The following is a 13,203-nucleotide window of genomic DNA, read 5'->3' as shown; positions in this document are numbered from 1 at the left end:
AGCTGCATAAACAACTATTTGTACTTTCACTGAGCTTCTGCCAGCTTCATCTGTCTCTTAATCTGACTCTAGGCAGTGTGCTCTGGTACTCAGCGACGGGTTAACATCTCTCTGCTCCACGTGCAGAGGGCTGTGCCTTTAAGAGGCGGAGCAGAGGGGGCTGGGGGTGTGTGGGAATATTCTTTCCTACATCAGGAGCACACTCAGCTTCTCACACTGGAGACAGGCAGGGAGTGTATGTGAGGAAACATATAAACCTGTGTATAAGGACAGGCATGAGAAAGATAGAACACAGACAAAAAACAACTGTGTCACATGAGGAGAGAAGATACTGAGAGAGGAAATAAACAAAACCCAGAAACTGCACAGAAAGAAACAAAAAGACAAAGCGAAGAGACAGGCAGGACTGGAGGAGAGCAAGATGAACTCACTGAACTGACTGCCTCAGGAGCAGACCATAAGCCCAGCTGGGAGATCCTGTCCTGCCACTGCTTTCTAGGAACTGCCTGACCCACAGGGCTGCCTGCAGGGGATGTGCCCAGGGGCACGGGATGAAGGCTGTTGGATTTCTTCTGCCCTCTGGGCTGCTGTTTGTGCTGGGCACTGCACTATGGGGTAGGAGAGGAGACCAATCCATTGTGAAACAGGAGGGACACCTACCTCAAAAGGCACCCTGGGTTATGCACCTATCTGGTTCTGTGGGGCACCTACCTACATCAGCTACTCGGACTTCATACAGTCTAACCGCTCCTGACCTCTCTGCTAGAACCTCCAGGAGACTATATAAAACTATATCTGGCCTCTCTGCTGGAACCTCTAGGGCAGCAGTTAATGAGACTGCTCGTGGACTCTCTGAGACAACCTCTAGGACACAATATAATAAAGCCAACCTGGGACTATTTGCCAGAGCCTCTGGGATACAATATAATCATTCTGTTCTTGACCTGCTCAGTACACAGACTAACAATACTGCACGTGGTGTCTTTAGGGCACAAAGTATTGATGGAAATGTTAGGACTTCAAAACACTCCCCTAGTGTGAGCTCCAGCACTCAATACAACCAAACTGGTCATGGTCTGTACACTGGGACTGGTGCTAATACCTCTTCAAACTTCAAAGGGGATGGCAACACTGGGAAAGCTGGCCCCCTGAATCAGGGCATCTACTGGACGGAGGCTTTGGAACAGGCACTGCCCCATGGATTTCCACAGGTGGATGTTCTGCACTGGCAGGAGTCTGCTCGTTCTGCCCAGATTATCTCTCTAGAGTGGGGCTGTGGGCGCAGCACTAACCGCGTAGCCACCTTGTCAGATGGTAGCCGTGTGTGTGTGCGCTATGGGATTAACCAAGAGCAAATCCAGGGAGAGGCTCTTTCCTTCTATTTATCACGCTTGCTGGGACTGCATGGGGTGCCACCCTGTGTGCTCTCCCGTGTGGGTAGCTCTCAGTGGGCACCAGTACTTACAGAGCTAGGGTCTACAGGATGGACACAGGGAGCATTGGTGACACTTACCCCCTGGATTCACAACCTAACCATGGTAGTGCCACCACAGGCCCTGCATGCTGACAGTGGGCACCTGAGGCCCCTGCATGAGGAACTTGAAGAGGGCTATGAATGGGTTAAAGATCTGGATATTGCAGAAAGAACTTCAGACAGCCCTGCCAGGGACAAACATATTGAACGCCCTGCAAGGGTGGGAGTGATAGATTTGGCTCAGTGGGCAGACCTCATTGTATTTGACTATCTGACTGCCAACTTTGACCGTCTTGTGAGCAACTTGTTCAGTCTTCAGTGGGACCCACGGATTATGCTGCGTGGAACTAACAACCTACACCGTGCCCCTGATGGGACTTTGGTGATGCTGGATAATGAGGCTGGCTTGGTACATGGGTACCGACTGAGGGACACCTGGGATAAATACAATGAACAGCTGCTGGCCACAGTGTGTCTGTTCCGCAGGGGTGTGATGTGGAAGTTGAGGGAGTTACACATTGCACAGAGCGCTGTGCAGGAGCTGCACATACTGTATCAGCGTGCTGAGCCCCTGGCCGCAGAGCTGGGCTTTCTTACAGAGGCTCAGGGACAGATCCTGCAGGACAGAGTGGGGAATGTGTACAAGCATGTGCTAAATTGCCAGGACAAGTACAGCTGAGGACCTCTGGGATGTGCAGTTTGAGCCACCGCTAAGACAGGTGCACCTGAGGGGACACAGGAAAAACTAGTCAGTGACCTGAGGGGACAGAGAGACAACTAGTCAGTCACCTGATGGGACAGAGAAACAACTAGTCAGTCACCTGAGGGGACAGAGAGACAAATAGTTAGTGAGTGTTACCACTAGAACAGGTATCACAGAAAGTATTGCCAGAACCATTTGGGGAGTCAGGTGCACTATAAGCTTTTCCAGAGGTAGTTTCAGCAGCCAATAGTAACAGGTGGGCAGAGGGGGCAGAGAGGAGCCGTGAGTGGCAGCATGCCCAGGATCAGAAGGTTAGAGAGGGGTGGCAGATGAAGAGAAGGAATTTGGAACATGAAGAAAGGTTTAAGTGGGCATGTTGGGTGAGAGATAAATGTGTGGCTATTAATATAGGTAGCACTGGGTGTTCTTTGTAATCACTGGGCAGCTATGGTGTGTAGCCAGTCAGCAGGACATGTAGGAATTGACAGGGACCTCTAAGAGGGGTATAGCAATGATTCAACTCTACTTAGCTGGATAGCCCAGAGGTACAGCTATGAGCAAGCAATAAATCCCACATCTGGCAGTGAGGGGTACACTAGCACACAGGTGTCGCTCCTTGGGCAATTTCCTTCTCTTGTAGCGGGCTCAGTTTAGTGCACCCTGACAGGAGCGGGACCGGCATTAGGATCAAATCATATCACTAGGAGGTCTCATCCCCTCTCAGACAAGCATTTTACTGAAGCTTCTTCTGTTAGTTCCTATATTCCATTTCCCAATTCAAAGCCAATGTTATTCCATCCTAATGCCCACGCCCTGCTCAGAGCCCCCGCTGCTATTCCTACACAGACTGCATCAGACCTGTAAGTTTTATTTGCCCCTCATTAGAAAAACAGGACATAAATGTATTACCCAGACCTGTGAGTATCAACCGCTCTACAAGGAAGGATGCAATTGAGGGCTTAGAATATACATGGGCATCTATTACCCCCAAAAGGTTTCTTGTTGAATCTGCAGCATTTGGAAATATATGTAAAACACTATATTATCACTAAAAGGCATCACTCCCTGCCACACCAGTATCTTTTAAAATAAGTCACTCCCTGCCACATCTGTAGTCAGTGGTTTCATTTCAGTTGTGTTCAGACTTTCAGCACTTTTTCTTGATGTATATGAACATTACACAACCCATAGTGTACTTTTTAGGGAACACATGATATTAGGATATTTTCATGAAAAGGTTACTATTTGTCTTACACTGGATAAACACATTTTATAGAGGTAATTTATCAAACTGAGGTGTTTAGAGACATTTATGGAGAAAATTGCACAGAGCTGTTTTAGATAAATTTGAACCTTTGTTGAATTTACCCTTTGACCCTAAAGCTTTGGACCAACAGCCACATCTGACAACCAGACGCCTCCGGATAGTGAGTTAGCTGGGAAATATCTGCTAGTTCACTGGAGAATAGATCTCCCCAAATTCCCATGAAATAGTTTATTACTGGAATTTACTTTCTTTGTAATTTCAAATATTTTCCCAGGAACAATTTAATAAAATCTTAGCTAAACCCATTGACATAATGAGATAAAGAAGATGCAAAGTCATTTTATTGCTGTAGGTTGTGCTGAATTTTCTGTGAATCCTCCCCCCAGTCTGCAACAATGTTCAGTTTAATCATCAGAAACAAAATAAGCTGTTAGAGGCTGATAACTGTAGGACCTCAATGAGATAACGTAGCCTGTCCCAGCGGCTCTGCACAGTTCTAACTGTAATCTGGCTCCAGCTGAATAACAATTGTAAACATTTTTTATTTATTTTTTTGCTTGAAAATGGTAAAAAAATAATTCAGGCAAATACTTCCAAATAGTCAACCCCCCCTTCTCGAGACCAATACAGCAAGAAAAGGCAATAACATGAGAATGTGGGCTTTTATCCAATAAAGGAAACTGAGTCAAAAGCCAATAACAAAAGTGTTGTTAAAGTGAGGTTGATATAATACATATGAAAGAGCACTAATAATAAACATAACTGTTGGTAAAGGAAGTTGCACACATGTATTGGACGGCAGGACATGAAAGCAAACAATATTTATTTTTCAGCACAGAAACATAAAAAAACATATTAGAATGACTTTAATGTATCTTTAATTACTTTTAATGATATTTAATAGAGTTTATTATTTATGGTAAATGTGACGAAATGTCAGTATTTCAGCTCTCAGTATTATGAGACAAGCACTGTGACTGATAAACAGAGGGTTAACTGTAGATCATGATTATGTCCCACTAATATACTGTGAGGTATAGTATGTACACCAGTGGGATCTGTACACCAGTGGGATCTGTACACCAGTGGGATCTGTACACCAGTGGGGTCTGCACACAAGTTGGATATTTATACCCGTGTGGTCTATATGTGAGTTTGGTCTGTATACCAGAGTCTCTGTACACCAGTGGGATCTGTACACCAGTGGGTTTGTAGGATGTTGTGTAAGACAAATTGGCTTGCAGTGTTTTGTCTAGTTACAGAAGCTACATTTGCTGTCAAGAGTCGCCTACACTGAATTTACTCATGTTGTTCACAGGATCACATATTTTTGTAAAATTCATTATTATATTATATCTGAAAGGAAATATCTGTTGGTGTGCAGCAGCATTGAAAGGGTTAACAGATCTTGACAAATCTTGGGAACCACAACTCATGGCTGATAAGTTCTTCAACATCCTGCGCCACCCTAACATGTAATGCACTGTGCCCCTGCCTGTCTCACACCCTGTGCCACCCTAGCATGTAATGCACTGTGCCCCTGCCTCTCATACACTTGTCTCACACCCTGTGCTACCCTAGCATGTAATGCACTGTGCCCCTGCCTCTCATACACTTGTCTCACACCCTGTGCCACCCTAACATGTAATGCACTGTGCCCCTGCCTGTCTCACACCCTGCGCCACCCTAGCATGTAATGCACTGTGCCCCTGCCTCTCATACACTTGTCTCACACCCTGTGCTACCCTAGCATGTAATGCACTGTGCCCCTGCCTCTCATACACTTGTCTCACACCCTGTGCCACCCTAGCATGTAATGCACTGTGCCCCTGCCTCTCATACATTTGTCTCACACCCTGTGCCACCCTAGCATGTAATGCACTGTGCCCCTGCCTCTCATACACTTGTCTCACACCCTGTGCCACCCTAGCATGTAATGCACTGTGCCCCTGCCTCTTACACACTTGTCTCACACCCTGTGCCACCCTAGCATGTAATGCACTGTGCCCCTGCCTCTCATACACTTGTCTCACACCCTGTGCCACCTTAGCATGTAATGCACTATGCCCCTGCCTCTCATACACTTGTCTCACACTCTGTGCCACCCTAGCATGTAATGCACTGTGCCCCTGCCTCTCATACACTTGTCTCACACCCTGTGCCACCCTAGCATGTAATGCACTGTGCCCCTGCCTCTCATACACTTGTCTCACACCCTGTGCCACCCTAGCATGTAATGCACTGTGCCCCTGCCTCTCATATACTTGTCTCACACCCTGTGCCACCCTAGCATGTAATGCACTGTGCCCCTGCATCTCATACATATGTCTCACACCCTGTGCCAACCTAGCATGTAATGCACTGTGCCCCTGCCTCTTACACACTTGTCTCACACCCTGTGCCACCCTAGCATGTAATGCACTGTGCCCCTGCCTCTCATACACTTGTCTCACACTCTGTGCCACCCTAGCATGTAATGCACTGTGCCCCTGCCTCTCATACACTTGTCTCACACCCTGTGCCACCTTAGCATGTAATGATCTATGCCCCTGCCTCTCATACACTTGTCTCACACTCTGTGCCACCCTAGCATGTAATGCACTGTGCCCCTGCCTCTCATACACTTGTCTCACACCCTGTGCCACCCTAGCATGTAATGCACTGTGCCCCTGCCTCTCATACACTTGTCTCACACCCTGTACCACCCTAGCATGTAATGCACTGTGCCCCTGCCTCTCATACATTTGTCTCACACCCTGTGCCACCCTAGCATGTAATGCACTGTGCCCCTGCCTCTCATACATTTGTCTCACACCCTGTGCCACCCTAGCATGTAATGCACTGTGCCCCTGCCTCTCATAAACTTGTCTCACACCCTGTACCACCCTAGCATGTAATGCACTGTGCCCCTGCCTCTTACACACTTGTCTCACATCCTGTGCCACCCTAGCATGTAATGCACTGTGCCCTGCCTCTCATACACTTGTCTCACACCCTGTGCCACCCTAGCATGTAATGCTCTGTGCCCCTGCCTCTTACACACTTGTCTCACACCCTGTGCCACCCTAGCATGTAATGTGCTGTGCCTCTGCCTCTCACACACCCAGTACCACTCTTTATCTTGCATAACTATCTCCCCTTGGCCTCATGCACATTCTGTCCACAAACATCTAACTCCCCCAGTGCTTTTCCTTCTTGCAAACAAAATGGAAAACCTTACCACCTGGAGTGCCCTGTGTACAGACACCCCACTGTGACCTGTGTACAGATGACCCCTGCTGTGAACCCCTTTTACATAGGACCCTCTGCTGTGACCCCCTGTGTACAGACCTCCTGCTGTGACCCCCTGTGTTAGGGTTGCCACCTGTCCCTTAAAATACAGAACACTTATAAGTTACACATGTTGCAGGGTGTGCAGGGAGGAATATGAATAGTGCTGTCCAGAAACACAATACATGTTCCTCCCTGCACACCCTGCAGCATGTGTAACTCATAAGTGTCCAGGAAAACATGGCTGAGGTGGCAACCCTACCCTGTGTACAGACACCTTCCTGGTTTACTGAGGGCCCCCCGCTGTTACGCCCTCTGTACAGACAACATCCCACTGTAACCCCCTGTTTACAGAGGACCCCCCGCTGTGAACCCATTTTACAGAGGACCCCCGCTGTGAACCCATTTTACAGAGGACCCTCCGCTGTGACCCCCTGTGTACAGATCCCCTGCTGTGACTCCCTGTGTACAGACACCCCGCTGTGACCCCCTGTGTACAGACGACACCCCACTGTGACCCCCTGTTTACAGACAACTTCCCCTCTGTGACCCCCTGTGTACAGACAATGCTCCGCTTTCACCCCCTGTTTACAGAGGATCCTCCACTATGACCCCCTAAGTGCAGACACCCACTGTGACCCCTTGTGTACAGACACCCTGCTCTAACCCCCTGTGTACAGACCCCCACTGGTACCCCCTGTGTACAGACACCCTGCTCTGACCCCCTGTGTACAGACCCCCACTGTTACCCCCTGTGTACAGACACCCTGCTGTGACCCCTTGTGTACAGACAAACTGCTGTGACCCCTTGTGTACAGACAAACTGCTGTGACCCCTTGTGTACAGACACCCTGCTGTGACCCCTTGTGTACAGACACCCTGCTGTGACCCCCTGTGTACAGACACCCTGCTGTGACCCCCTGTGTACAGACACCCTGCTATGACCCCCTGTGTACAGACACCCTGCTGTGACCCCTTGTGTACAGACACCCTGCTGTGACCCCTTGTGTACAGACAAACTGCTGTGACCCCTTGTGTACAGACAAACTGCTGTGACCCCTTGTGTACAGACACCCTGCTGTGACCCCTTGTGTACAGACAAACTGCTGTGACCCCTGGTGTACAGACAAACTGCTGTGACCCCTTGTGTACAGACAAACTGCTGTTACCCCTGGTGTACAGACACCCTGCTGTGACCCCCTGTGTACAGACACCCTGCTATGACCCCCTGTGTACAGACCCCCACTTTTACCCCTTGTGTACAGACACCCTGCTGTGATCCCCTGTGTACAGACCCCCACTGTGACCCCCTGTGTACAGACAAACTGCTGTGACCTCTTGTGTACAGACAAACTGCTGTGACCCCCTGTGTACAGACACCCTGCTCTGACCCCATGTGTACAGACACCCTGCTCCGACCCCCTGTGTACATACACCCTGCTCTGACCCCCTGTGTACAGACCCCCACTGTGACCCCCTGTGTACAGACCCCCTGCTCTGACCCCCTGTGTACAGACAAACTGCTGTGACCCCTTGTGTACAGACACCCTGCTCTGACCCCCTGTGTACAGACCCCCACTGTTACCCCCTGTGTACAGACACCTTGCTGTGACCCCTTGTGTACAGACAAACTGCTGTGACCCCCTGTGTAGGATTCTCAGTTTGGTCCCCCTTGTGCTGCAGAACCTGTAATCTGTGTGTTACTTTAGCGTGTAGCACATGAACTACTTAACTCTTACATTGCCCTAGGCTTCCACTGACTCTCAGCCATATTTACAATCTTCATATCATTGAAAAGATTTGTCACTTAACACTGAAACTTTCATACAAATCACATGGTTTCCATGCACTTTATTTTTTAGTTTCTACAGATGTTTTGTATGAGATGATTTATCGTCTGTCTCTGTGTTCAGATCTGCTGATCTCTGAATGTAAAACTGTAACTGAGATAATATTAAACACATGAGATTTTGCAGTATTTGTGTGATTTACTTTTTCTCTCTCTTAGCCCATTAGGTCCAGTAAGAGTCCTGTCACAGATTTAGGAGCCGATTTATGAAAGTGCAAGCGGACATGATACAATGTAGCGTATCATGTCCGCCGCACATCGATAAATGCCTACAGACAGCATATATGCTGTCGGCATTTATTATTGCACAAGCAGTTCTTGTAAACTGCTTGTGCAATGCCGCCCCCTGCAAATTCGCGGCCAATCGCCCGCTAGATCGTATAGGATAAATAAAATCCAATCAGCCAATAGGATTGAGCTCGCATTCTACTGGCTGATTGGAACAGCCAATAGAATGCAAGTTCAATCCTGGATCAGCCAATAGGATTGAACTTCAATCCTATTGGCTGATTGCATCAGCCAATAGGATTTTTCCTACCTTAATTCCGATTGGCTGATAAAATTCTATAAGCCAATCGAAATTGAAGGGACGCCATCTTGGATAACATCACTTAAAGGAACCGTCATTGTTCAAGAAGACGTCGGATGAAGAGGATGCTCTGCGTCGGATGTCTAGAAGATGGAGCCGCTCCGCGCCGGATGGATGAAGATAGAAGATGCCGTCTGGATGAAGACTTCTGCGCGTCTGGAGGACCACTTCTGCCAGTCTGGAGGACCACTTCTGCTGGCTTTGTTGAGGATTTCGGCCCGGTTGGGTGAAGACTTCTCTCGGTAGGGGGATCTTCAAGGGGTTAGTGTTAGGGTTTTTTTAAGGGGGGATTGGGTGGGTTTTAGAGTAGGGTTGGTTGTGTGGGTGCTGGGTTTTAATGTTGGGGGGGGTTTGTAATTTTTTTACAGGTAAAAGAGCTGATTACTTTGGGGCAATGCCCCGCAAAAGGCCCTTTTAAAGGCTATTTGTAATTTAGTGTAGGGTAGGGCTTTTTTATTTTGGGGGGGCTTTTTTATTTTGTTAGGGGGATTAGATTAGGAGTAATTAGTTTAAAAATCTTGTAATTTGTTTATTATTTTCTGTAATTTAGTGTTTGTTTGTTTTTTGTACTTTAGATAATTTTATTTAATTGTATTTAATTGTATTTAGTTTAGGGAATGTATTTAATTATAGTGTAGTGTTAGGTGTAATAGTAACTTAGGTTAGATTTTATTTTACAGGTATATTTGTATTTATTTTAACTAGGAAGTTATTAAATAGTTAATAACTATTGTATCTAGTTAAAATAAATACAAACTTGTCTGTAAAATAAAAATAAACCCTAAGATAGCTACAATGTAACTATTAGTTATATTGTAGCTATCTTAGGGTTTATTTTATAGGTAAGTATTTAGTTTTAAATAGGAATAATTTAGTTAAATATAATTTAAATAAATCTAAATACAATTCCTATCATTAAGTTAGGGGGTATTAGGGTTAGGGTTAGACTTAGGTTTAGGGGTTAATAAATTCAATATAGTGGTGGCGGTGTAGGGGGGCAGATTAGGGGTTAATAAATATAATGTAGGTGTAGGGGGGGCAGATTAGGGGTTAATAACTTTATGTAGGTGGCGGTGGTGTCGGGGCAGCAGATTAGGGGTTAATAAGAATAATGTAGGTGGCGGCAGTGTAGAGGGGCAAATTAGGGGTTAATAACTTTATGTAGGTGGCGGCGGTGTCGGGGCGGCAAATTAAGGGTTAATAAGAATAATGTAGGTGGCGGCGGTGTAGGGGGGGCAGATTAGGGGTTAATAAGTTTAATGTAGGTGGCGGCGGTGTAGGGGGGCAGATTAGGGGTTAATAAATATAATGTAGGTGGCAGCGGTGTAGGGGGCGGAAGATTAGGGGTTAATAAATATAATGTAGGCAGCGGGGGGCTTCAGAAGTGGCGGTTTAGGGGTTAAACACTTTAGTTGCGGCGGGGTCCCTGAGCAGCGGTTTAGGGGTTAATAAAGTTATTAGAGTTGCGGTGGGCTCCGGGAGCGGCGGTATAGGGGGTAAAACAGTATAATATAGTGTGGGTGTTTAGTGACAGGGTACCAATAAAGCTGGGAAAAAGCCGAAGAGCAGCAAAATCGATGACTGTTAGTTAACAACAGTCCGCTGCTCATCGCACCGTACATGGTGCACGGCTTTTTGACAGCTTTTTTGGTAACTTTGGAGAACGTATTCAGGTCCGCGGCAGCGATGTTAGGCGATCTTAGGCGAGCGTATTGGTGCCATTGAATGCAAGTAAGCTGACGGCTTGATAAGTAGATGCCATTGTATCTTTATATGTCTGGGGCGCTAGATGTGACTCTGTATCTTTATATGTCTGGGTCCTAGATGTGACTCTGTATCCTTATATGTCAGAGGCGCTAGATGTGACTCTATATATTTATATGTCTGCGGTGCTAGGTGTGATTCTGTATATTTATATGTCTGGGGCGCTAGATGTGACTCTGTATCTTTATCTGTCTGGAGCGCTAGATGTGACTCTAAATCTTTATATGTCTGGGGCGCTAGATGTGACTCTGTATATTTATATGTCTGGGGCGCTAGATGTGACTCTATGGCCTCTATTTATCAAGCTGTCTACTTTCTAGCATTCGCCGGCACCAATATGCTCGCCTAACATTGCTGCTGCGGACCTGAATACGTTCGCCAAATTTATCAAGAAAGCTGTCAAAAAGCTGCGCACCAAGTACGGTGCGATGAGCAGCGGACTGTTGTTAACTAACAGTCATCGATCTCGCTGCTCATCGGCTCATCGCAACTCTAATAAATATATTAACCCTAAACCGCCGCTCCCGGACCCCGACGCCACCTACATTATACCTATATTAGCCCCTAATCTGCCGCCCCTTATACCGCCGCCACCTACATAAAGTTATTAACCCCTATCCTGCCGATCCCGGACCCCGCCGCAACTAAATAAATTGTTTAACCCCTAAACCGCCACACCCGGAGCCCACCGCCACCTACATTACATTTATTAACCCCTATCCTGCCCCCCTACACCGCCGCCACCTACATTACATTTATTAACCCCTAATCTGCCCCCCCTACACCGCCGCCATTATATTAAATGAATTAACCCCTAAACCTAAGTCTAACCCTAACACCCCCCTAACTTAAATATAATTTAAATACATCTAAATAAATTTAATATTATTACCTAAATTATTCCTATTTAAAACTAATAGTTACATTTGTATCTATCTTAGGGTTTATTTTTATTTTACAGGCAACTTTGTATTTATTTTAACTAGGTACAATAGCTATTAAATAGTTATTAACTATTTAATAGCTACGTAGCTAAAATAAATACAAAATTACCTGTAAAATAAATCCTAACCTAAGTTACAATTACACCTAACACTATACTATAATTAAATAAATTAAATTAATTAAATACAATTACCTACATTTAAATAAAATTAACTAAAGTACAAAAAAAACACACTAAATTACAGAAAATAAAAAAAAATACAAGAATTTTAAACTAATTACACCTAATCTAAGCCCCCAAATAAAATAAAAAAGCCCCCCAAAATAATAAAATTCCCTACCCTAAACTAATTTACAAATAGCCCTTATAAGGGCCTTTTGCGGGGCATTGCCCCAAAGTAATCAGCTCTTTTACCTGAAAAAAAAAAGAAATACAACCCCCCCAACATTAAAACCCAACACCCATACACCCAACCCTACTCTAAAACCCACCCAAACCCCCCTTAGAAAAACCTAACACTACCCCCTTGAAGATCACCCTAAGTCTTCATCCAAGCGGCATCTTCTATCTGCTTCCATCCGACGAGGAGCAGCACCATCTTGAAGACATCCGACGCGGAGCATCCATCGATCCCGACGACTAAATGACGAATGATGGTTCCTTTAAATGACGTCAGCCAATCGGAATTAAGGTAGGAAAAATCCGATTGGCTGATGCAATCAGCCAATCGGATTGAAGTTATTAAATAATTAATAACTATTTAATAACTATTGTACCTAGTTAAAATAAATACAAAGTTGCCTGTAAAATAAAAATAAACCCTAAGCTAGCTACAATGTAACTATTAGTTATATTGTAGTTATCTTAGGGTTTATTTTATAGGTAAGTATTTGGTTTTAAATAGGAATAATTTAGTTAATGATAGTAATTTTTTTTAGATTTATTTAAATTATATTTAAGTTGGGGGGATTAGGGTTAGACTTAGGTTTAGGGTTTAATAACTTTAATATAGTGGCGTAGGTGTAGGGGGGGCAGGATAGGGGTTAATAAGTTTAATGTAGGTGGCAGCGGTGTAGGGGGGCAGGAAAGGGGTTAATATGTATAATTTTGGCTTGTGGCGGGGTCCGTGAGCGGCGGTTTAGGGGTTAAACAATTTATTTAGTTGTGGTGGGGTCCGGGAGCGGCGGTTTAGGGGTTAATAAGTATAATGTAGGTAGTGGCAGTGTAGGGGGGGGGCAGATTAGGGGTGTTTAGACTCGGGGTACATGTTAGGGTGTTAGGTGCAGACATTTCCAATAGGAATCAACGGGATATCGGGCAGCAGCAAACATGAGCTTTCAC

The 13,203-nt window shown here is 45.7% G+C and overlaps 1 protein-coding gene across 1 annotated transcript; it reads left to right on the top strand.

Annotated features, from left to right (window-relative positions):
* The first annotated feature begins 224 nt into the window (after positions 1-224).
* Positions 225-8,692, top strand: FJX1 (four-jointed box kinase 1). The gene has a single exon (XM_053720524.1). It carries the CDS (start codon positions 552-554, stop codon positions 2,151-2,153), a length of 1,602 nt encoding a protein of 533 aa, XP_053576499.1. The 5' UTR covers positions 225-551; the 3' UTR covers positions 2,154-8,692.
* The last annotated feature ends 4,511 nt before the right edge of the window (positions 8,693-13,203 follow it).

The sequence above is a fragment of the Bombina bombina genome, chromosome 7, assembly GCF_027579735.1.
Source record: "Bombina bombina isolate aBomBom1 chromosome 7, aBomBom1.pri, whole genome shotgun sequence".
Taxonomy (NCBI): domain Eukaryota; kingdom Metazoa; phylum Chordata; class Amphibia; order Anura; family Bombinatoridae; genus Bombina; species Bombina bombina.
This window is presented reverse-complemented; position numbering and strand designations above follow the sequence as displayed.